The sequence below is a fragment of the Schistocerca americana genome, chromosome 1 (assembly GCF_021461395.2).
Source record: "Schistocerca americana isolate TAMUIC-IGC-003095 chromosome 1, iqSchAmer2.1, whole genome shotgun sequence".
NCBI classification, from domain to species: Eukaryota; Metazoa; Arthropoda; class Insecta; order Orthoptera; family Acrididae; genus Schistocerca; species Schistocerca americana.
The window spans coordinates 816,885,215-816,912,117 of NC_060119.1; the positions used below are offsets into that span (position 1 = coordinate 816,885,215).

At 39.2% G+C, this 26,903-nt stretch overlaps 1 protein-coding gene across 2 annotated transcripts in view; it reads right to left on the reverse strand.

The window, feature by feature from the left end:
• Positions 1 to 739: 739 nt before the first annotated feature.
• LOC124612951 (beta-mannosidase) overlaps positions 740 to 26,903 on the reverse strand; it is a 420,275-nt gene continuing 394,111 nt past the window's right edge. For both annotated transcript variants that reach the window (XM_047141471.1, XM_047141479.1), the window contains exons 14-15: positions 20,963 to 21,166; positions 740 to 1,042 (exon numbers count right to left, since the gene is read on the reverse strand). In XM_047141471.1, coding sequence (XP_046997427.1) covers positions 791 to 1,042; positions 20,963 to 21,166 — 456 coding nt within the window. In that variant the 3' untranslated portion in view covers positions 740 to 790. The remainder of the gene's footprint in view (positions 1,043 to 20,962; positions 21,167 to 26,903) is intronic.

The following is a 26,903-nucleotide window of genomic DNA, read 5'->3' on the forward strand; positions in this document are numbered from 1 at the left end:
CAGCGATGAATCACACAGTCCAGTGTAAGGGTTTGTGCCTGGCAAATGCCTGTATAACATTACCTGCGATCATGTGTAATGCCATAAGTGAAATGCAGAGGAGATGAAACTGGGGTAGGAGGGAATATTTTTTTTTAGGTTAGTTGTGGTCCCCTTATAGTGCTTAAGAAAACAGCAAATGCAGAAGGATATGAAAGTGTTCTACAGCATTGTGTACTGTGTTTAGTATAGGAACAGTTTAGAAATGATTATTATTTGTATCAGCTTGACAATGCACCCTCCCCTAATGCAGCATCTGTAAGGCAATCATTTGTGGCCAATTACATTCCTGAAATGGACTGGTCTGTCCATAGTCCCAACTCGAATGCAGCAGAATGCCACTGGGCTGAGTTAGAACGTTGACTTTGCTCCAGATACCAGTGTCCAACATCACTACCTTCTCTGGTTTCAGTTCTTGAGGAAGAATGGGTTGCCAATCCTCCAAAGAAATCCAGACACCTAAGCGAAAGTGTTCCCGGTAGAGTTCAAGCCATCATAAAGGTGAAGGATCAACACAGCCCACAATAATGTCCACTAGTAGGTGTCCAGATAGTTTTGATCATATAGTGTGCATTCTAGTGTCGCACTGTTGCTACCAGATTATGCAAATAAAAACAGGCAACAGCAATCTTTTGTCCCAACTGATGACACATTGCAGGAATTGGAAAAATGTATTGTTTAACAGATAACAAAATACATATTCACATCAAAATATATAATTACAAAACAGATTTACAATACAATCTTGTATTCAGCTAGCATGATTCATCATAGAAGTCACTGTAATAGTCTTCTTCAAATAGTCTGAATTAATATTCCTGTTAGTATAAAATTGTACAGTTTTTTCTGGAACAACCATAAGAAAGCCATTTTCTGAGAAATGCCCAAAGACATTTGGGACTTCTAACCACACAAACAGAGATATGCTGTCAGTAGAGATTTTCACTTCAAAGGTATAGTTGAAATTGTTCTGCTGTTGGATAGGACCGTGCACCTCAGTCACCTGCAGAGATAGAAACATAGCTGTAGATTCTGTGTGGTGTGAGAGAGAGTAACATAGACTCTATAGCAATATTCAACAATAAGAACATGAGAAAGTAGTATTACAGAAATGTTTCTACAAAAGGCAGGATGCATACTATAAATACAAGCAGGACAGACCAGAGTCAATCCATACAATTTCTTTAGATGACAATATTCTAATTTTTGGCAGAGTATACTTTGCAATGAGCATTCGTAACAAGTTAATGACTGCCACTTAATCTGCAATCTCTTGTCTTTAGTGGGCAGTGTGCAGCCAGTTCTTGTATCTGGACACGCTTCAGACACTGACTCAAAAGTTTCAGCTTATGACTTGCTGGCTCAGCTGCAGATAATCAGTTAATAATTGGCCAGTCAAAAACAATGCACAACATAATTAATGCAAGGAAAGTTCCCTCCCTTTACACTTTATGGTCTGCCACAGTTGGAGACCCTCCACACTGACCTACATGCAGTCTTTCGGGTTGTATCCTGTACGATATGTGACTTGAATAAGGTTAACACAAACTGAAGAAACATTATGGATTAACTAATATATTAGAGACAGACAACAATCACATATTGGCAGAGGTTATGGCAGAAATTGGCTATGTACTTATTAAGGAAGCACCTCTTCATCTCAGGTAATTTACTGATACAACAGAGTACTAACATCTGTAAGACCCTAAAGGAAGTTCAACCCTATTCCTTTTCCACATAGCTTTTGGAAATATATGAGATGTAATGAAAACAATCCATTTCTGTTGCAGACTGAGTACAGTGAGTGAGCCACATGTTAAAAGTTTGAAAATGACAGTTGTATTTTTTGGAAGAGAAGCTGGATTAATTATTGTGCTAATAGTTAAACTGCAATAAATATTATTTGTTTGATAGAGAGAAAGTTGTGGTAGCAATTTAGCAAATACCATATTTACTACTATTATTATTTCTTTACTTTCTCAGACGTTAAGTCTGGTTAAAAATGGAAAGTGATGCGGACCTTGATCAAGCGTCACTTCCTTTTAACTGTATGGTATGTGTTATATTGCATTTAGGAACTTTCGGGTAATTGAACATGTGTCAATAATTACAGATTTCTGTAGTTGTATATATAAGTTTGGATGTAGCTGTATTGCATTGATGTACTGGTGGATATTGTGTGGTATGACTCCTGTAGTTGATAGTATAATTGGTATAACGTCAACTTTATCCTGATGCCACATGTCCTTGACTTCCTCAGCCAGTTGGATGTATTTTTCAATTTTTTCTCCTGTTTTCTTTTGTATATTTGTTGTATTGGGTATGGATATTTCGATTAGTTGTGTTAATTTCTTCTTTTTATTGGTGAGTATGATGTCAGGTTTGTTATGTGGTGTTGTTTTATCTGTTATAATGGTTCTGTTCCAGTATAATTTGTATTCATCGTTCTCCAGTACATTTTGTGGTGCATACTTGTACGTGGGAACATGTTGTTTTATAAGTTTATGTTGTAAGGCAAGCTGTTGATGTATTATTTTTGCTACATTGTCATGTCTTCTGGGGTATTCTGTACTTGCTAGTATTGTACATCCACTTGTGATGTGATCTACTGTTTCTATTTGTTGTTTGCAAAGTCTGCATTTATCTGTTGTGGTATTGGGATCTTTAATAATATGCTTGCTGTAATATCTGGTGTTTATTGTTTGATCCTGTATTGGAATCATGAATCCTTCCGTCTCACTGTATATATTGCCTTTTCTTGGCCATGTGTTGGATGCGTCTTGATCTATGTGTGGCTGTGTTAGATGATACGAGTGCTTGCCATGTAGTGTTTTCTTTTTCCAATTTACTTTCTTTGTATCTGTTCATGTTATGTGATCTAAAGGGTTGTAGAAGTGGTTATGAAATTGCAGTGGTGTAGCCGATGTATTTATATGAGTGATTGCTTTGTGTATTTTGCTAGTTTCTGCTCGTTCTATAAAGAATTTTCTTAAATTGTCTACCTGTCCATAATGTAGGTTTTTTTATGTCAATAAATCCCCTTCCTCCTTCCTTTCTGCTTAATGTGAATCTTTCAGTTGCTGAATGTATGTGATGTATTCTATATTTGTGGCATTGTGATCGTGTAAGTGTATTGAGTGCTTCTTGGTCTGTGTTACTCCATTTCACTACTCCAAATGAGTAGGTCAATATTGGTAAAGCATAAGTATTTATAGCTTTTGTCTTGTTTCTTGCTGTCAATTCTGTTTTCAGTATTTTTGTTAGTCTTTGTCTATATTTTTCTTTTAGTTCTTCTTTAATATTTGTATTATCTATTCCTATTTTTTGTCTGTATCCTAGATATTTATAGGCATCTGTTTTTTCCAACGCTTCTATGCAGTCGCTGTGGTTATCCAATATGCAATCTTCTTGTTTAGTGTGTTTTCCCTTGACTATGCTATTTTTCTTACATTTGTCTGTTCCAAAAGCCATATTTATATCATTGCTGAATACTCCTGTTATCTTTAGTAATTGGTTGAGTTGTTGATTTGTTGCTGCCAGTAGTTTTAGATCATCCATGTATAGCAGATGTGTGATTTTGTGTGGGTATGTTCCAGTAATATTGTATCCATAATTTGTATTATTTAGCATGTTGGATAGTGGGTTCAGAGCAAGGCAGAACCAGAAAGGCCTTAATGAGTCTCCTTGATATATTCCACGCTTAATCTGTATTGGCTGTGATGTGATATTATTTGAATTTGTTTGGATATTAAGTGTGGTTTTCCAATTTTTCATTACTATGTTTAGGAACTGTATCAATTTAGGATCTACTTTGTATATTTCCAATATTTGTAGCAACCATGAGTGGGGTACACTATCAAAAGCTTTTTGGTAATCAATGTATGCATAGTGTAGAGACCCCTGTTTAGTTTTAGCTTGATATGTCACCTCTGCATCTATTATCAGTTGCTCTTTACATCCTCGTGCTCCTTTGCAACAGCCTTTTTGTTCTACATTTATAATTTTGTTCTGTGTTGTATGTGTCATTAATTTCTGTGTAATTACTGAAGTTAATATTTTGTATATTGTTGGTAGGCATGTCATGGGGCGATATTTAGCTGGGTTTGCTGTGTCTGCTTGATCTTTAGGTTTCAGATAAGTTATTCCATGTGTAAGTGTATCAGGGAATGTGCATGGGTCTGCAATGTAACTGTTAAATAATTTAGTTAGATGTGAATGTGTTGAGGTGAATTTCTTTAGCCAGAAATGTGCTATTTTATCTTTTCCAGGGGCTTTCCAATTGTGAGTAGAATTAATTGCTTGGGTGACTTCATGTTGCAAAATTATCACTTCAGGCATTTGTGGTATCATCTTGTACGTATCTGTTTCTGCTTGTATCCACCGTGCATGCCTGTTATGTTGTACCGGGTTTGACCATATGTTGCTTCAGAAGTGTTCCATGTCTTCTATGTTTGGTGGATTGTCTATTTTAATGCGTGTGTTATCTATTGTCTGGTAAAATTTCTTTTGGTTTGTGTTGAATGTTTGGTTTTGTTTCCTTCTATTTTCACTTTTTTTGTATCTTCTAAGTCGTTTGGCCAATGCTTGTAATTTCTGCTTCATTTCATCTAATTGCTCTATCACTTCTTGTTGTGAGATTTTACCTAATCTTTTTCGTTTTTTTTCTGACATTTCATTTCTTATAAATTGTGTTAGCTGTCCGATGTCTTTTCCCAGTTTTTCTATTCTGATCTGTAGCCTGTGTTGCCATGCTAGTTTTGTGGGTTTCTTCTGTGTGTTGGTTGGTTCTGATCTCTGCCTAGTGTGTATATTTAGTGTAGTGAGTGCTCCTATATAAACCAGTAGTTGTAACTCTTCCATAGTTGTGTTTTCATTTATTTTGTTGTGTATGATTGTGTTGATAGTTTTTATCGTTGTTCCGACTTGTCGGTTATTTGGCGGTCTATGCAAGAATGGTCTAATGTCTGTATTTGTGTCTTTGTATTCTATATATGTCAGCTGAAATTTTTCTTCTATATCTAACATGTGTGTCACTTCGTATTCTATTTGTGCTTGTTCTGGTGGCTGTCTTAAGATTTCGTTTTCCTCTGACTGTTTAATTGATGCGTGTTGTTCTTTGTTTGTTTGCTCTGGGATGTTTGAGTCCATTACTGTATTTTCCTTTTCTTCTGATTGCACATTATTTTGTTCCAGTATTTGTTGTACTTGTTGTTTGATGTTTTCTAATTCTGACCGGGGTATCCTGTTATTTTTTATTATTACACGGATCTGATCAGCTAGTCGTTGTTCTGTTAAAAATTTTAATTCTGGGTATCTGGTAATAAATGTTGTGTATACTTGTGATCTGTATCCAGTTGTGTTGGTTCCTAGGTTTGTTGCTTGGTAATAACAGAACATGAGGTGTCGATTAACTTCATCTGACCATCTCATCCTCTGTCGTTGTTTTCCTTCTAGGGTGGTTGCAGGAAGCATATCCTGGAAAACACCTCTATTTGGATTTGAATCATTTTCCAGTTGGCTAGAGGTGTCGTTACCATTGTGGGCGGGCAAAGGGTTCAAGCGTCGTCCCCGACCATGACGGCGCTTGTCCGAGGCTTCTTTAGTTCTGTCCTGAACCAACTAATCACACTAAAAGGGGGGTTAGCCCTATTAGTGGTTTGTTCTTTTCGTCGCCTTTTACGACTGGCAGAACATACCGGAGGCCTATTCTTTTCCCGGGCCTCCACGGGAACTATTATTATTATTATTATTATTATTGTGTCTTCTCAGATGATCAGGAATACAGAAGGAATAACTAAACGGTATTTTTATGGTTCAGTATGATATGGCTATGTTGCCACAGTGCACGGATAATTTAAATAAAAATCATCACTCTGTGAGCTTAAATTATTGTCGTCTCATTTTTGTGGAGTACTGAAAGCTAAAAGAAAGAAGAACAAAACATGCTTAAATGGGATATGCACAGAAGCTAGGGTATCTATAGGCGATCCATTTCTTATCTTTTTGATTTGAATTAAGCACCACAATAATGTGGCTTTTGGAGGTGATCAGTATAACAACAGATAACACCAATGAAGATATTTTGTAAATGTACTGTCAAGCAATTCAAGATTGTGCATATGCATTAAAGTCTCACAGAAAAAGATGCAATCATGTAAACTGTCAAAGGACTAGTACTCACACAAAAGAGAATAGCAATCCTTAGACCATAGGTAGTTATTGCCTGTGTTCGTTTCTCTCTCTCTACCATCCTGACCTTTGAAACCAACATCAAACTAATGTGGCAGGTGGACTATGGGCAAGTCAAACTCATTTCATGCTGTGGATAGTGGAGCCACTGACTTCATTGTTTATAGCAGAAATCAGGCACTGCTTTTAATAAGTGAGCTACCTACTGTATTAGTATTGCATATGTAGCACTAGAATAAGTAATGTTATTTCAGTGAAATTTTCAGCTTTAATGTAATGGTTGTTGTTTCAACATTAAGGCAGGTAAAACCACAAGAAACACTTTTTAACATCATATCTGCATTTTTTCCACACACACTTTTTACAAGTTTCAGACTTGCATGCATCTTTGGTAAATTCCTCTTTTTTTGCTTCTGTTCATCATCTGTTTTACTATTCACACAGGAATGGAAGATAATGTACTATTTTAGGAGCAAGCATTTCATTATCAGATGAAACTTCAAAACAGAGATGGCCCTAGTCTACACATCACTGGGGTGCGAACGCTACCATGACATCACAAGCTGATGTTCAAGTTCAGCTTACCAGCTAATATTCCATAACTGTTACTAAACGCAGTAAGTTACTAAGACATTATTATGACAAGAAGCAAAACACTGGAAATGATTACTGAGAAAATTCTTGACATGAATCAGATAATAATAACAACATTTTCTTGCTATGCATACATTATAAATACAAATTAACAAAATTTTGCTACTAGCAATTACAAATATACAGTATTCTTTACAGTCTGCTATCAAAGTCTTGGTTTGGCTTTCTTCTAACACCAGAGGCCATAGCGTACAAGAATTCGAGCAAAAAATGTTTAAAGAATTTATAAAATCTTTTGCCATACAGATGTTTCCTTTTCAGGATAAGGATCAAAATATTCCTTCCTTCATACTTCAGTAGAAAAACTGTTACCAGTATTGAAGATTATGTAAAAAAATATTTATGTAGTTTGTCATATGGAAAAAAGAAAATTAAGTCAATGTTTAATAAGTCTCTGCATGTGTTTGTATGGGACCAATATATATAGAACATTAACAACAAATCCTGAACATTTATACACCAAAAATATTCCTACATAGATTATACACATATTCTTCATAACAATGTCATTTCTCTGCTTCAGTCTCTAATTTAATACCCTAATTTCAAGAAAATAAGTTAGTGAAACTTTGGTTTTTTAAAAGAACTTGCTTGCCAAACAATATATACTTTGTTTTATTATAATCTACTACATAACAAAATGCTGCAAAAGACATCATCAGTGTAATGAAAAGTCTTGGCTGAAAACACTAAAATAAAGTTAGCATTTGGTGCACTAGCTGCCTGCAAATGCTAACACCCATCAGCTGATCAAGAGGTTTGTTTCATAAAATGATATCATGTACTGTTTAACTCTTCGATAGTCTAAGAACTTACTGTTAGCAACATGTCACAGGGCAATAACAGAATAAAGCACTGTTAAATGTAATGAGAACCATTGACAGTTTCGAGTTTGTACTTGTTATATTGACAATCACTGCCAAGAAAGGGCAAGGTAACAAGACATTGTATTCTTGGAGATACAGAGTGGATATGCACCACAGGGACATAACTATGGGGCAAATACATAAACTGAAATTCTCTATCTCTATTGCAACCATGCCTCTCCCCCTTCCTCCCACCCAAATTCCTAACTCAACAAAACTGCTTTCACAGGCAGCCCCTGTTTTCCCCCCTTTCCACCCCCACACCCCACCCCCCTGCCCCATGCTGCCACTGCCACCACACACACACACACACACACACACACACACACTACACCATCTTTGAACACCGTCCTTCAAGACCAGCAAAGCTTGATGACCCTACTGGAAACATATAACATAAAATCCACCATAGACTCTCCTACAAGAGTTACACCAACAACTAGCTCAACAATTGATCAGATATTAATAAACACAAATGTAAATCACAATTTCTGTACCGGAAATCCTAATACCGGGTTCAGTGATCACTATGCACAGTTTATTGCTTTGCACACTCCAAGTGAAACAACTGAGAAAGAGGAACTTGTAAAAGAAGCAAGGAAATTCACCAACAAACAAATAAACCTTTTTGTACAGAGACTAAGTGAAGAAACTTGGTATGAAGTGTATACTTGTGCAAATACTAACAAAAAGTTTGAAAAATTCATGGAAATCTTCATGTCATACTTTGAAGCTGCATTTCCATTAAAAAAGCAAAAATGTCAACCTAACTTCAAAAAGAACAAATGGATTACAATAGGTATTAGAATATCTTGTGCAGAGAAAAGAAGATTACACGATATAGCAAAGACAAAGAACGTGCCTCATGAATTTCATTTGTACCTGAAGAATTACAAGAGGATCCACAGAAATGTTGTAAGGAAAGCTAAAACAATGGCAAATGACAAATACATTGAAAACTCAAAAAACAAATCTAAAGCTATATGGGAAGTTATAAAAAATCAAACAACAAGTGAAACTAAACAATATAAAAATGTGAACTTATGTTATGAAGGACAAATGATTTCTTGCCCAACAGAAATTGCAGGGACCTTCAACAAATATTTTGCAAACGTAAGTGAACAGTTGGTGAGTAGATTGGAAAACACAACAAAATATCACCTCCAACATGTAATAGTGTGAGAGATGTGTCTACATCTTTGTTCCTTTCACCCACAAATTCTGAAGAAATTTTATCAGTTATAAAAACCTTGTAAGCAGGGTACTCATGTGTAATTGATGGAATACCAGATGTAATTATTAAAAAATGCTGTCTTGCCTTAGCTGAACCTGTGGCACATTTGTGCAACAGCTCACTGGCATCAGGAACCTTCCCTTCATGCTTAAAAACAGCAAAGCTGAAATCACTGCTCAAAAAAGGAAATCCAGAATGTGTTTCAAATTATAGACCAATAGCCCTACTGCCTGTATTTTCTAAAATTTTAGAAAAAGTTTTTTATAAGAGATTGTCTGATTTCCTAAATAAAAATAAAATTCTCTCTCCTTCACAGAATGGCTTCAGGAAAGGCTATTTAACTGAAAGTGCAATATTTGAATTTCTTAATGAAATCTATACTAAACTGGATGCAAGTGAGTTTGTGACAGGCATATGTCTTGATTTATCTAAAGCTTTTGACATCATTGACCATAGTGCCCTACTGCAGAAGCTTGACCAGTTAGGAATTAGAGGTATATCCAATGAGTGGCTCAAGACATACCTATGTGGTCGCAAACAGGTGGTTGAAGTGCAATATACTGACCATAACAAAATCAGCTACTGCTATTCAGGATATGAAAATGTGAAATATGGTGTCCCTCAAGGATCAGTATTAGGACCCATTCTGTTTCTCCTCTATGTCAATGATCTTATGTACAACAAGTATTGCCAAACTACCCTCCAATTTGCAGATGATACAAGCTTCCTTATTAGTGGTAAAACAGAAGAAAAACTAAAAGACTCCGCTATCCAAACAATGAACAGTGTAGAACAGTGGTTCAGCTACAACAAGCTAATTATAAACAAAGAAAAGACGGTAGCACTGAATTTCTATAATGTAAAAGGAAGACACCACCCAAACATAGAAATAGAACTTGGGAACAGAGTTCTTGAAAGTGTTGACAGCACTAAATTTCTGGGACTCTGGCTCCAGAACAACACAAAATGGGAGGTACATACCGAATATTTGCAAAGAAAACCAAGCAAAACCTGTTACATGATACGGATCTTAAAAACTTGTTGCAGCAAAGCCAGCCCGTTAAATGTATACTACTCCTATGTGCATTCCGTAATTAAATATGGCATAATCTTCTGGGGCAATACAACAACAAATATTAAACTTTTCAGGATGCAAAAGAGAATACTAAGAATTATTGAAGGGGTAAACAATACGAAATCGTGCAGACCCATATTCAAAAAACTGTCAGTTCTTCCTCTTCCTTGCATTTTTATCTATGAAACATCAGTTTTCATCAAACAATATATCGATAGACACCCAGATATCTTATTAAAAATGAAGATATACATGCACACAATACAAGGCAAAAATCTGACCTTCATGTGAAACAGGTGAGAACATCATTGTGCCAAAAAGGCACACTACATACTGGGATAAAGATTTTCAATAATCTACCTAAACATATTAAATCAATAGGTAAACTCTGTAGTTTTAAAGCTGAAGTAAAGGCATATTTAATTGATCATTGCTTTTACAGTCTGACAGAATCTATAAAAGCCAAACAACAAAAATAAAGATGCATTATTAATATTCTACTTTGAATGTTGCCTGTAATGTTTGTTGTATTTATGAATCTGTGCTAAATTACTTCAATATCTAGTCCTTAGGATTGCAATACAAACTGTATTTTATCTTGTAAATACCTAACCATGTGCAATATCCTTGTATATACGAGGGCTATCTACAAAGTACATTACGTTTTGGAATTAAAAATAAATAAAGCACTGGAAATTTTTTTTTATTATATACAGATGAAAGCCACACTTAAATACTACTTTTCTACATAGTTGCCATTTAAATTGAGGCACTTATCGTAGCGATGGACGAGCTTGGAAATTCCTTGGTCGTAAAATTCGGCCGCCTGAGCCTTCAACTACGTGGTTAACCTCTTCTTGAAGCTGTGCGTCGTCATCAAAACGCTGCATAGCCAACCACTTCTTCATTGCTGGGAATAAGTGGAAGTCGCTTGGTGCCAGGTCGGGACTGTACGGCAGATGAGGAAACAACTCCCACTTAAAAGATTCGAGAACTTCACGAGTGGCATTTGCCGTGTGGGCCCGGGCATTGTCGTGAATCAGCAAGATCTTTGAGCTGAACTTTCCCCTGCGCTTGTTTTGTATTGCTCTTCTGAGGTTGTGCAGAGTTTGGCAATACCTTTGAGAGTTTATTGTAGTGCCTCTTTCCAGGAAATCCACAAAAATCACACCTTTTCTGTCCCAAAAGACAGTCGCCACGTGGTTGAAGGCGCAGGCGGCCGAATTTTATGACGAAGGAATTTCCAAGCTCATCCATCGCTACGATAATTGCCTTAATTTAAATGGCAACCATGTATAAAAGTAGTATTTAAGTGTGGCTTTCATCTGTATATAATAAAAAAAATTCCAATACTTCATTTATTTTTAATTCCAAAACGTAATGTACTTTGTGGATAGCTCTCGTATTCTATACATATAGAATTTGAAGGACTAAATAAATAAATAAATAAACCTAAGTCAAAAAGTAAAATAGATGATAAAAACATAAACAAACAGTATATTTCATTTTTAAGTGAAATATGATCCTAACAGTTTTTTCTTTGGTTTATCACTACATGATACAGATATTCATTACATCATCATTGCACATAACAAATACCAAACACTAACAAATATATTTCAACTAAATACAAAACTAAACTGTTTCTTACAAGAATCCATATTTAAATAGGAAGATAACCTTTTTACATTTGAAATAAACACATTAAAAGCCTACTATCAACACAGAGCAAAATAAAAAAAAAGAAATAATATCTAATGCAATATCACAAGACAAAGCACGAACAAAAAGATAATTCCAAAGAAATACTTAAGTATGAATATCCATGATTAGATAAAATGCTTTGTTCACCTGAATTTGTAGAAAATTGGCATTATGCTTTATATGCATGGAAAAAAGAATATATTGGGTTCGTTTCTTAACTTTGATAGTTTATACTGATTCTTTCGCAAACTCAGTGTTACTGCAATCTTGTACACGACTGCATGAGTGCAGTTTTCATTTGTTGTACAGCTGTTCATTGTTTCCAGTGCATACAGTGGTAGAAATACTGAAACATTTGGTGGCATCTGTTGCTCCTGCCCATGATGTTGTCAAAACAGAAGACATAAGCAACTCATTTAAAGCCAATACACCTATGATGATGCCAATGATGCAATCACAATGAACACATAACAATATCAGTTTCCACATAAAAAATATAACTGAAATAATCTAAAACCCAATAAGTAACTAAGAAGACAGTTACACGAGTTTTGGGGGTTCTGAGTGTAACAATCCAGAGACACATACTTCTCTGTGAGAGACAGTCTTAGGCTGGAGCAATGCCACTGGGCTACAGGAGAAGGGGCACCATGGAAAATTAAAATGGAAAAACCAAAATATGATATCATTGATATCTATGCCAGTATTATGTTGGTGGTGGACATGTGTCTTCCAGAATGAGTTAATTTGTGGACTCTACCAGAGATAATGGTATGTAAATCATTTACTTTGTTTACTCATGATGAAGATAAATCTGCATTAGAAGTCAAACATCAAATAGTTGAAGCTATATAACAAAAGGGAGTAGAGCTGAGCAGATGTTATGGTGAAGATGACAATGAAGCATTTCTCATTAGTGTTGAAAAAAATAGTGTTCAAAAATTAATCTAGAAAACAAACCCTCATGCATCTTTTTCCACTGTTGCTAGTCACAATTTAAAATCAGTCTTTAAAGACACTGTTCACACTCATCAAGAATATGTTTTCAACAGTTGACAACTTCTACCAATTTTAGACCACAGCATGGTAGGATTTAAATATTTGTTTGGTAAGTAATGTTTAAGCCACTAAGGCCTATGTGTCAGTCTGCATGGTACAATGCCATCTATGTAATATCAGGAAGATTCATTGGCATTCTTGAAGTTCTGATAAATGCAATTTTTCCATGTAGGAAATGCAATGAATGAAGTGTAGCACTAGTCATGGCCAATAAGAAATCTGAATCCTATAGCTATGTTAAATCACTTAAGCACCAAGTTATTTAAATATGAGATTAAGAATGTTGCAGCTGCTAGTAACCTCTAAGGAGCAATACAACTGTTGATGACATGTACCACCCTTAACCATGATCTTAAAATTGAAGCACTGAAGTTGACAATGATATTCACTGATGATGATGCTCCTCTCTTTCCACCTCAGATGATGAGATAAGAACTACTATTAAACTATACAGTCTGATGTACAAAACATAGCAGTGGTGTTATTAGGAAAATATAGGGTAGATGGTTGGTATCCAGATATCCTGATACATAGACAGCAGTCCTAATGTATCCAGTAATAGTAGTAGTAGGAGGAGGAGGAGGAGGAGGAGGAAGAAGTGTGCCTGCTACTGATGGAAAAACTCACCATTCTTTTTCCAAGCTTTAAATGATTTTAAAAAACCTGTTTCCATTCTACAGAGAGTCACGAATGCATATCTGTTTTGGCTATACTATTAACAAAAATGAAAGAGCATGAAATATTGCTTTTCCTGAACTAAAGAGACAATTTTGCTGTTATGATAACAAGAAAAACTGATTTAAGTCACACGAAATTTTAAGTAAGCATATTTCATTATCAATATGTATTTCAAAATGGATATTCATACAATATTCATACTTCTCTCTAATTAAATTTTGATTTCAATTTTGTCTTACAACAACAGGTATTATTTCACTCTTTTATTGTACTAAAACTTTTTGTAATTAATTAATTTTGGTGTTTATTTGTGTAAATACAGATCAGATTTTCATTAAAAAAAATTGTGGGTCCTTTCACAGTCCCTGCCAGGAGCTCTTCAAAAACCTACACAATAGTTGGCACCTACTGATTAGAATGTCTTTCCCCACACTACCACAATCTGACTGCTGGGGCTTCCATTCAGAATTCCCTTCAGTGTACAAAAACAAAAGTACTCCACTTTTTGTGCATGAACCAGTGCTTCCAATGAGGACCTGAGCACGGCATGATCACTATCAAGGACAAATCTGGCAAGACAATCTTGTACATCACTTAGTAAAAGAAAGTGTACAGCCGCCACAGCTTTCCGAGCAGGATGTCACGTCCATGCAGTTTATGGGTCGCATGCCACATCCTCTTCAGCATTTCTGAGTCACTCAGGAAAGCCCACCTTCCAGTTCTGGAGGCCATTAATTTCACATGCAGCAACACACATAAGCACTCTGTTCAATGTATTGCTTCATCCAGTAACGAGCATCTGCTTGGAGCATCCCATTTAGTTCTCATATGGTTCTGAATCTTCTTTCACACATGACAGCATTCAGTCACTGTATCACTCTTATTTTTTTCACTGTTTCCCACAGCCTCTAAAAGTAATCAACTTTTAGTGTTAATGTTGAATTTTTTAATGAGTGTTATCTTAGTGAAGACTTCCACCTATGAATTTGTGTTTTTGTGTCTGTGCCAAAACTGACCAAACAAGCTCTGATCCTTTTTCAGTAGTTTTTATGACCTAATAAATATCTTGTGTTTCAAAAAATTTGTCTCAACACCTTTTCGTTGCTTCAGTGGAACATGCATTCCGTATCACTTCGTGTCTTCTCCTACCATTTCACTTAAGTTTCCTCCCTCAGTGGCAGTAATGTGCATTGTGCAGTGATACACTCTGCACAGCATTTCCACACTGGTGACCAGACTTCACCCTCCTTAAATCATTCCCATTCCTTGGATGTTCCACACAATGCACTTTCCCCAGTAGGCTAGTGTGTCTTTATGTTGCACCACAAGCTCTGCACAGTCTTTAGTCACTGTTACAGCCCCAGGGCTGCACACTCATGAGTACCAAGTATAATTTCTCTCTCTCTCTCTCTCTCTCTCTCAGTCGGATGTATCCTGCACTCATGCCCGAGATGAAGCTTATGTCAGGAAGTGGTCCCAATGAGCAGACTCCTGAAATGTCATCGATGAAGAGTGTTTCACCTGGTCACGTACCTGCACCTAGTCCATTCGACCTTCTGGCACAGGCGGCCACTTTAAATCAGTTCATTGTTTGCACAACTCATGAGCACCACTGCACCTCAAGCACAGGTCTCATCACCAACCCATTAGTCGAGTAGAGCTTCTGTCCACCTCTCAGCACTTGAAACCCATGGCTCATGCTTATGGTTGTCCTCTGCTGAGGCGATCTTCACTGGGTACAGAATTATGAGTGACACAGCAGAGTTCACCATTACCATTGATAAACTTGAACCTAGTGTCACAATGGAGGATCGCGACATCGTCACCAACCCTCCATAATCCGGCAGCTATTGTAAATTAAAAGGGCACCTAATAACAGGATTGGTGTTGTTTGAAATGCTGCACTCCCGCACACTATTTTCTGCAGAAGAGTGTTCTGAAATGAGGCCCACCCAACTCCTGCAACACCACCATGCCTTAGCTGAACCCCATATCTTCCTGGCGAAGCTTTTATTCCACAATTGTAATTCTCATTCCCCTGCTGTAATGTGTATGGCACTCACCACACAGGTCCATACCGACATCAAAGCAGAATGGGTGTTTGAGTCCCTTGTCCCCGACCAGCCACATCCACTGTCCAGTCTCCTTACCCTTTCTGCCCCTCCCCTCCCAATCAGCCACAGCCCATGCCTGGTCCTCTTAATTCTTCCCCCCTGCCCTGGCTCCCTTCTGCCACTGTGGCTACAAGTGCCCCAGCCACATGGCGAGTCCAAGCAACTTAACTACCACCTCTGCTTGTTCGCACCCAACCAATTCAGCACCCCTGTCCCCTACAACACACCTACACGGGCCCATGTTTATTAATGTACCCCTTCCCTCCCCTCCCCCCTCTCCCCCCCCCCCTCCCACAGCAACTGATAGCATGCACACCCTCATAAGCACATTACCCTCTATCCGACTGCTGGAGGACCCCCATGATACCATGCGTGGGTGATGCTATCATGAGTGCTTCGCCAGTGGTCCTGCCAAATGCAGGGCATCACACTGTTTGCAATAGGCATACCCAGTTGTTCAGCAATTTCCTCACACCTGTTCTCACTTGACCACCATAACCCGAACTCACTCACTTCCTACCTCACTGACACTGGCGTGGACCTGTCCATCTTTCTGCACAGACTCCTGCCCTTGTCTGGCCCCAATCTCCTTTCTTCCTCACTCGTCATGTTGGACCTTCACCATGGCCGATGTCACTAAGCCAATTCTCAGTGCAGATTTTATCTTCAATTTCAATCGTTTCCCTGACCTGTGCAGCATCGCCTGGTCAACGTTGCATTTGGTCGCTCCGCAGCCTTCACTTCCCATCCCACCATGTTCATAGCCATTAAACAGCTATCATACTCCAGTCATTTTGCCTACCTCCTTTTCCAATTCCTGCTCTCCACCCAATCCTCTGGCACCCTCCGCGAGATGTACCATGACACAGTGCACCATATCTTGATTACTTCAGGTCTACCAGTTCATTGCTGCATCAATTCTCTTCTGCCAGACAAGCACAAGTTTGCAGGGGTGTGAGACCTCCATTGCTATCAGAATCCTCTGCCCATCCAAAATTGCTTGGTCCCCCACACTTCATTTAGTACCTAAGAAGGACAGGACATGGTGCACCTGGAGTGATTATTGGCAGCTCAATGTGAGAAACATTCCCACATGTTAACCTGTCCCACTCTTACACAGCTATAGTGACAACGTTTCTGGCTACACGATTTTTAGTAAGATAGGTTGCACTAAGACACACGTTTGCAGAGGAAGATGTTGATAAGATGGCCATCATTACAATTTTCAGCCTCTTTAAAAGCCCCTTCACAACCTTTGGTCTCTGTAACAACATGTAAACTTGGCAACATTCCTTAGGTGGGTCCTCTGTGACACATGGGCTGTTTTGTGTACCTGAGTGACACTCCAGGAATATTGCTGAACACTGTGAGCAACTCTGGGAGATTTCTGCCCACCTGAAAAGCGTAGGGGTCATTCTCAACCTAGAAGAATGCATTTTCTGGGTAGCTGAAATTGAATTCTTGTTGTTGTTGTTGTGGTCTTCAGTCCTGAGACTGATTTGATGCAGCTCTCCATGCTACTCTATCCTGTGCAATCTTCTTCATCTCCCAGTACCTACTCCAGCCTACATCCTTCTGAATCTGCTTAGTGTATTCATCTCTTGGTCTCCCTCTACGATTTTTACCCTCCACAGTGCCCTCCAATGCTAAATTTGTGATCCCTTGATGCCTCAGAACATGTCCTACCAACCGATCCCTTCTTCTAGTCAAGTTGTGCCACAAACTTCTCTTCTCCCCAATCCTATTCAATACCTCCTCATTAGTTATGTGATCTACCCACCTTATCTTCAGCATTCTTCTGTAGCACCACATTTCGAAAGCTTCTATTCTCTTCTTGTCCAAACTAGTTATCGTCCATGTTTCACTTCCATACATGGCTACATTCCATACAAATACTTTCAGAAACGACTTCCTGACACTTAAATCTATACCCGATGTTAACAAATTTCTCTTCTTCAGAAACGATTTCCTTGCCATTGCCAGTCTACATTTTATATCCTCTCTACTTTGACCATCATCAGTTATTTTACTCCCTAAATAGCAAAACTCCTTTACTACTTTAAGTGTCTCATTTCCTAATCTAATTCCCTCAGCATCAACCAATTTAATTTGACTACATTCCATTATCCTCGTTTTGCTTTTGTTGATGTTCATCTTATATCCTCCTTTCAAGACACTGTCCATTCCGTTCAACTGCTCTTCCAAGTCCTTTGCTGTCTCTGACAGAATTACAATGTCATCGGCGAACCTCAAAGTTTTTGCTTCTTCTCCATGAATTTTAATACCTACTCCGAATTTTTCTTTTGTTTCCTTTACTGCTTGCTCAGTATACAGATTGAATAACACTGGGGAGAGGCAACAACCCTAAAGCTGCATGTCCTCGGGAAAAATTACGGCTGTAGTTTCCCCTTGCTTTCAGCCGTTCGCAGTACCAGCACAGCAAGGCCGTTTTGGTTAATGTTACAAGGCCAGATCAGTCAATCATCCAGACTGTTGCCCCTGCAACTACTGAAAAGGCTGCTGCCCCTCTTCAGGAACCACATGTTTGTCTGGCCTCTCAACAGATACCCCTCCGTTGTGGTTGCACCTACGGTACGTCCATCTGTATCGCTGAGGCACGCAAGCCTCCCCACCGACGGCAAGGTCCATGGTTCATGGGGGGATTGAATTAGGGCACACCATTTCCACATCTAGCTTACAACATGTGCCCAAAGAAGTCTGCATGATCTCCAAATTTTCACATCCCAAAATGCATAAGGAGCTTCACAGATTCCTAGACATGGATAATTTTTTTCATCACATCCCTAAAAATGTGATCTCTGTTCAGGTACCTATCACTACCACAATTCAAGGTGACTGAATGAAGGGTAACAAACTTATGCCATGGAGCCTGCCTATGTTTTCAAGAGCACAAAATGTGACCTAACCAATGCAGTCCTTCTGCCACACCCTCACTTCTCCAACTTCCCCACTATCATGGCTGATGCGAGTCAATCTGTGAACAATGAGGTCTATCAACAGCACATCAGGAACACTTGGTAGCCACTTACTTCTTTTTGGTTACACTATGAGAACCCAGCACAAATGACTCATGTATGATCAGGATTTACATGCTGTCTACGAGGCAGTGAGGTACTTTTATCCTCCCATTGAGGGATGCCCTTTCATCATTTTCACTGACCATAATCCACTTACAACAGAGTTCTACCAGAAAGACAGCATCCAAAAGTTTGCCCCAGTGGTTCTGCCAGCAGGAGTGTGTATCTCAGTTTTCTACCGATATATGCCATTTAGCCAGCACTGATAACATTGTCACCAGCTACCTCAGCTGCTGCTGTACTCTCAGCACTATATTAAATTATGAGGCCCTTACTAAAGTGAAGTCCACTGACCCCAAATAGCTCAATTATGTCAGGACCTGAATTCCCACCTCATCTGCAGCTCCACCAGATCCCTGACAAACAGCTCCACCAGCTCCCTGCAGGATTTTTGTGATACTCTTTCTGACCCTGCACACACCAACAACTACAAAGACCCATATACCCTAATGCTCCAAAGACCACGTTTACCCCTATCTTGCCCCCCCCCCCTTTCCACAAACTATCTTTCTATTGCCTGCACAGCCTATCACACCCCCACACCCATTGCCCTTGTACAGGATCGTTTCTCCTGGCCCATCATCCAACAGGACTGTCGCACTTGGGTTCATGCCTGTATCCTGTGCCAGCACACTAAATTGGGCCATCATGTTTACATGCCTGGTGTCTTATTTCCCCCTGTCAAGCACCAGTTCTCCCATGTTCACGTTGATATTGTTGGCCGCCTGCCATCCTCAGATGATTGCCTCTGCTTCTCACAGTGACAGTCCAGGTAAGACACTGGCTGGAAAACGTCTCCATCCTGGACATTTTGGCCGAAGTGGTTGCTGTGGCACTCATCAGTGACTGCATTTCACATTATGGTTGCCCTTGCCCCGCACATAACATCAGACCGCAGGCACCAATTCACTTCCTGTTTACACAGAGCCCTGTCTCAGACTTGTGGCACCCTCAATCATTTTACAACTAGCTACAACGCTGCAGCTAGTGGCGTGCATAAAAATCTGCCCTTACCTGCTATGATGTAAAATGGTTTTCCATCCTACCACTGGTCCTGTTAGGGTTGCAGATGCCCCACAAGGCTGAACTGGAGGCACTTCCCACCACCTAGTATAAAGGCAGTCCCTAGCCCTTCCAGGCAACTTTATTGAGCCATAGCAGCTTCAAGAGCACTGGCTACACTGGCTATAACCAGTGCCTCCATGGTACCATTTCAAGCACAGGACTAATAACAACACAGGCAGAGAAGTACGCTGTACGGATTTGCAGTGGAGCATAATAATCATACATAACAAAGAGTTCCAGGTGGATGAGTCTGTGACTCTTCAGGAACATGAACAAGAAGAATATAGGATAATTTGAAGTGGTAAGGATAAGGGGGGTAATTAATCCAGGAAAAATAAGTGATGGTGAACTTTGGAATATGATCAAAATGGTAGGGGCTGTATGTGTTGGGATGTGATGTATCTTTCCTTTTATCCACATACATTTTACAGTATTTTAAAGATACAATCTTCATGATCATTACTGTCTATTATATACTTCATGGTTTTCAATGACTCTTGTAAGAATGATTTCAGTTTCTTGATAGTGGACTCAGATGCACTAATGGCAACACTTGCTTTATGAATCTATAGCTTATTACAAAACAGAAATTGATTTCAAACTTAAAACACACATTTCTGAATATATTGTGCTGGCTTAATAATATGTAGTGCCCTGCTCCCTGTGCCTCTCCAGTAACTAAGCTAACTGCAGTAGTTACAGTAACTGAGTAAAGTTTGGTACAATGTTGGCTCAAATACCAGTACAGTTTTCTGATAATTTCTTATCAATGTTTTTCCTAAGCAACATGAGGAGAATGCCATTCAGCCTGTGATATCTCAACAAAGCTGTGATTGAATGCCACCATCAAACTTTGACCTCTTGTTCTGTTGCTAATAATACTGCACACCCAAATACCCACAAACATTTCTTCTGTCTGTCTTTAACTAACCTACAGTAGAGCTTGGCCACATATTTACATACGTACATAGTTCATACTTGCACACACATATTGTAGAAGTCACGGATAAACAAGTGGTCTATGAAAATAAAGGATCTGAACTTAAAACTGTAAATCACAAAACAACTATGTCACTTCATATTGCATGCTGGTAGCTAATATCCCTTATAATTAGGGACAGTTATTGTTCATTTCATGACACCATATGCTTTTACGCTGTTGGATGACATGTCCTCATTACACTTACCAAAATATTTGGAACTTGCAATCCAACAGCCTCTTTAAATGATGATGGAAAGACAAAATTATCTGGACTAATCTTGTTCTCACTTTCATCAGACAATGTTAGGTACAAAAAACACATTTTTCTTGAAAGTGAAGTGGCACATCCAGCATTTTCAAGGAAGGTATCCAAATCTTGTTCAAAAACACTGTCTGAATGTTGACCCTTCTGTAAAGAGGAAATAGCATTTAAAATAAATATGCAAAAGATAAGCCATAGTATCTTAACTTACCACAATACTTCCTGTAAATACAGAATCATAAAATGTAAAGCAAGTTACCAAAGTTGTTTTTATTAGTTTCTGTTGTGAACAGTAAAGTAATATTCTGTTACATATGTTTCCTGTGTACTTTATACTGAAAGAAGTTGTAATATTAATAATAACATAGACCCATGTTCAAAATAGGTGATTTGTTAAGAAAACACACAATATTATAAATCCTTCTACATTTTGTGACATGGATGCAGTAGCTCCAACTGACCACAAATGTTTGATGACATATTAACATCTGTAAGTCCTTACATACAATATTTTTGCAACTCAATAACACAGATTTTGTATACTCTTACTGGAGAGCTCATGAAGTCTAATACTCCAATGATGGAACTACGACATTATTTTATACAAGAGCTTTAGAGTTTCTTGCTTTTTATCCAAATCTTTACAGCACTATATAGTTTCTTCTTTCTGTTACTTAATTTACAGGGTGTTTCAGATATGATGGTCAATAATTCACACATGGAAAGTACAGGCCAATAGTAGCTAAAAAGCTCCAATAAACATGTGTCCGCAAACCAACCATTGCTGAGTTACCACATTAATTTGAGTTGGGAGCCAACTGTAAACTCCCCTGGTGCGATATTTATGCTGAAAGCTCAATGTGTGGGATCAACTATCTGTTTGTGCAAGTGCCCAGTGCGATTCCACTGGCACATGATTGGTCAGCAGCCAGAATCTGATAGCGGCCCAGTAGCTACAAAGGTGCACAACAGACAGCATCCCGGCACTTCGCCTGAGGATGATGAATACGCAGTCCACTGAAACAATGTGACTAGAAGATGACACCACTTGGCTGATAACCCGTGAAGATTTCATAGTTGTTTGTCAATGTCATGCTTGCATTGAGGTCGATGGCCATCAGGTTCAGCACATTTTGTAAGATATAGTACAAACGGTACATTCATTGTGTCAACGATGGTATCTGCAGTTAACTAACGTAAGTAAAAAAGTACACAGTAACGTGATTTTATTCCTGTTGTCTCCTTAAGAGGACTTTTCCAATCCCAGGTTCCCTACCTCAAACTGTTCAGTGAAGCATCCTCTATATCCTGTTAAATTTTTGCACACTCTTATGGAAACACACTGCATAATAATTTTTGGCACCAAATATATCAGAATCATCAGGGCCATGTTGTAGACTGTAGTAGTCTTTTGTGTGCTGCACAGTTCGTGTGTTTTGATAATGATGCTTGCATTTATGTTAATACTGCTCTCATCTGAACACATGTGACAGTAATACAAGCTTACATCACCAAATTGTCCAAGAGAGAGGCATCATAAACAAACTTTTTGTAAAAATTAATATTTACTAATGACTAACATTTTTATTTACTTTAGGAGAATGAAAATCAGCTGAGAAGCTAAGGAATACAGCTTTCTATTTAACCTGCAAACTCTTACTACAGATTACATTTCAACATTATTCTGTCTGACTTTTAATCTTGAATACCTCATTATTTTATTTTTATGGATCCTTCATGTGAGTGTATCACTACGATGTAGAATGTGTCAGAGTATTACAGTAATAATCATATGAAAATGGCCATGAAGCTTACAATTTAAATCATATGATACATAAGTTTCAAGTATTCAAATAACAACACAGATGGTTCTCAGACAAATTATAATGCTTACGTTCTAATTCATATGAAAAGCATTCTGTCAGCAATTGCTATACCAGTGGTATTCAGTCATTTTTATAGGGATGCTTAAACACATTTGACTAATTATTATGCACTGTCAAAAAATTCCTGTAAAGAATAGAAAGAACTATTCAAAAGATAAAGTTTTAGCTGTTTTTTTTAATTTAATCTTATCCCCAATTATTTGTTCAAGAACATTAACCTGATGCCACCTATATTAGTCATAGTAAAAGCTTTGTTAGGATGAGAATGGACTTTTAAATAAGTGATCACTGCTGGATTAATCAAGAAACAGAAAAGCATTCAATATTAGTCATAGTAAAAGCTTTATTACCATATGAATGGACTTTTAAAATAAGTGATCATTGCAGAATTAATGAGCTGATTTGGAGCACTTCTGTACAAGATAAGTGTATCAGCATTATATGTTATTCCAAATGTTCCCTCTCTTTCTTTGCTTCATATTGTGAAGGTATTTGGTGACACAATGTGGGATAAGAATTTTTTGGTAGAGAAAATAGTGCAATACACTATAACAATTTCTTACGTCAGCTGCACAATGGGAAGTTCAGGTTGGAACATCAACAATATTATGAAAAGGATAGCTTGCTACTTACCATAAAGATGACATGTTGAGTAGCAGGCAGAGCTGCATAACAAAGACTGATACACTGGGAGATTTCGGCCAAAGCCTTCTTCAAAAAGAAAACACCCACACCCACATTCAGACAAGCACACATCTCATGCACACATGTATTTTGGCTGAGAGTGGTGCACAATGAGGGTGAGGGAATGTGAATTGGGAAGAGGCGACAGGATGGGGGATGGAAACTGTTGGATGGAGGCTATGGAGACTGTAGGTTACAATAGGTTGAGAATGGGATAGTTCTGGAAGGGGAGACTGTATTGTAAGGATAACTCCCATCTGTGCAATGGGGATAGGGTAAGCCTGAGTCTGGGCTGGAATAGGAAATTCTGGGTGGGTGGATTGGACAAGTCTTGCATTTAAGTCTTACTCAAGGATATGATCCATGTGAGGTTGGGAGTGGTATAGGGATGTATGGGATGTTGTGGAGGTTGGTTGGGTGATGGAACACCAGTTTAGGAGGGATAGGAAAGATCTTGGGCAGGATGTCACTCATGTCAGGGCTTGATGATAGATTGTCAAAGCCCTGACAAAGGCTGTGGTTCAGTCGTTCCAGTCCAAGGTGGTATCTGGTGACAAAGGGAGATGCTCATTTGTAACTGGTTCTTGGGGATGGTTGGAGGAATGGGGGTGATGGGAGGATTGGGAGTGTGTGGGGATATGGCATGGGAAATCTGTTTATGGACTAGGTCTGAGGGAGAGTGCTGATCTGTGAAGGCCTTGGTTAGACCATCAGCATACTGTGCAAGGAATTCTTGTCACTGCAGATAAGCCACGCCAGGTAACCAGGCTGTATTGGACCAAGTTCCTGGTGTGGAAGGAATGGCAGCTGTCAAAATGTAGGTACTGTTGGTGGTCAGTTGGTGTTATGTCTACCATAAACCAAACAACCACCAACAATACCAGCATTCCAACAGCTGCCATCCCTTCCACACCAAAAAAAAATCCCTCCCATACAGTCTAGACACCCGGGGACAGCATATCTGTAGTGACAATAACTCCCTCGCCCATTATGCTGATGGTATCAGCAAGGTCCTCACGAAAATGCATTATCCCCCCAGACCTGGTCAGTCCGGAAAAACAGTTTTCCTATGCCATATCCCCAAATACCTCCGGTCCTTCCAACACCTCCAAGAACTGTGAGTACCCCGTCCATCACTCAATGCCATCCTGAACTGAAATAAATGAACCACATCCTTAGTCTAGGCTTTGACTATCTATCATCATACATGGAAATGAGGGCCATCTTACCCAAGCTCCTTCCCACCCCTCCTAAAATGGTATTCCATTGCTCTCCCAAACTCCACAATATCCTAGTCCAACCCTATGTCATTCCTAGCCCAAGCCCTTTGCCACAAGGATCTTGTCCCTGTGGAAGATCCAGGTGCAAGACCTGCCCAATCCACCCACCCAGTACTCCCAGTTCCAGTCGTCTCATAGGTTATTTTAGATCTAGGCCAGCTCATCTGTGAAAGAAGTGATGTCATACACCAGCTCTGATGCAATCTCTATACAGCTGTTTGTATTGTTATGACTACCAAACAGCTGTCCATCAGGATGAAGGGCCACTACAGAACTGTGACCAAGACCAAGGAGGATGACCCTGCAGTACAACCTGCAGCTAAAAATAACATAGTTGGTTTTAGTGGCTGCTTCAGAATCTGTCCCATCTGGATCCTCCACTCCACCACCAACTTTTCTGAACTGCGCACATGGCAGTTATGCCTACAACACATTCTTCACTCTCCAAATTATCCCCCAGCTTTGCCTTTGCCTTTGAATATGTCTGCTTGTGTCTGTATATGTGTGTGTGTGCGAGTGTATACCTGTCCTTTTTTCCCCCTAAGGTAAGTCTTTCCGCTCCCGGGATTGGAATGACTCCTTACCCTCTCCATTAAAACCCACATCCTTTCGTCTTTCCCTCTCCTTCCCTCTTTCCTGATGAGCCAACAGTTTGTTGCGAAAGCTTGTATTTTGTGTGTATGTTTGTGTGTCTATCGACGTGCCAGCGCTTTCGTTTAGTAAGTCACATCATCTTTGTTTTTAGGTATATTTTTCCCATGTGGAAAGTTTCCCTCTATATATATATATATATAAATATATCTAAAAACAAAGATGTAGTGACTTACCAAATGAAAGTGCTGGCAGGTCGACAGACACACAAACAAACACAAACATACACACAAAATTCAAGCTTTCGCAACAAACTGTTGCCTCATCAGGAAAGAGGGAAGGAGAGGGAAAAACGAAAGGATGTGGGTTTTAAGGGAGAGGGTAAGGAGTCATTCCAATCCCGGGAGCGGAAAGACTTACCTTAGGGGGAAAAACGGACGGGTATACACTCGCACACACACACATATCCATCCACACATATACAGACACAAGCAGACATATTTAAAGACAAAGAGTTTGGGCAGAGATGTCAGTCGAGGCAGAGGCAAAGATGTTGTTGAATGACAGGTGAGGTATGAATGGCGGCAACTTGAAATTAGCGGAGATTGAGGCCTGGTGGGTAACGGGAAGAGAGGATGTATTGAAGAGCAAGTTCCCATCTCCGGAGTTCCGATAGGTTGGTGTTAGTGGGAAGTATCCAGATAACCCGGACGGTGTAACACTGTGCCAAGATGTGCTGGCCGTGCACCAAGGCATGTTTAGCCACAGGGTGATCCTCATTACCAACAAACACTGTCTGCCTGTGTCCATTCATGCGAATGGACAGTTTGTTGTTGGTCATTCCCACATAGAATGCGTCACAGTGTAGGCAGGTCAGTTGGTAGATCACGTGGGTGCTTTCACACGTGGCTCTGCCTTTGATCGTGTACACCTTCCGGGTTACAGGACTGGAGTAGGTGGTGGTGGGAGGGTGCATGGGACAGGTTTTACACCGGGGGCGGTTACAAGGGTAGGAGCCAGAGGGTAGGGAAGGTGGTTAGGGGATTTCATAGGGATGAACTAACAGGTTATGAAGGTTAGGTGGACGGCGGAAAGACACTCTTGGTGGAGTGGGGAGGATTTCATGAAGGATGGATCTCATTTCAGGGCAGGATTTGAGGAAGTCGTATCCCTGCTGGAGAGCCACATTCAGAATCTGATCCAGTCCAGGAAAGTATCCTGTCACAAGTGGGGCACTTTTGTGGTTCTTCTGTGGGAGGTTCTGGGTTTGAGAGGATGAGGAAGTGGCTCTGGTTATTTGCTTCTGTACCAGGTCGGGAGGGTAGTTGCGGGATGCGAAAGCTGTTGTCAGGTTGTTGGTGTAATGCTTCAGGGATTCCGGACTGGAGCAGATTCGTTTGCCACGAAGACCTAGGCTGTAGGGAAGGGACCGTTTGATGTGGA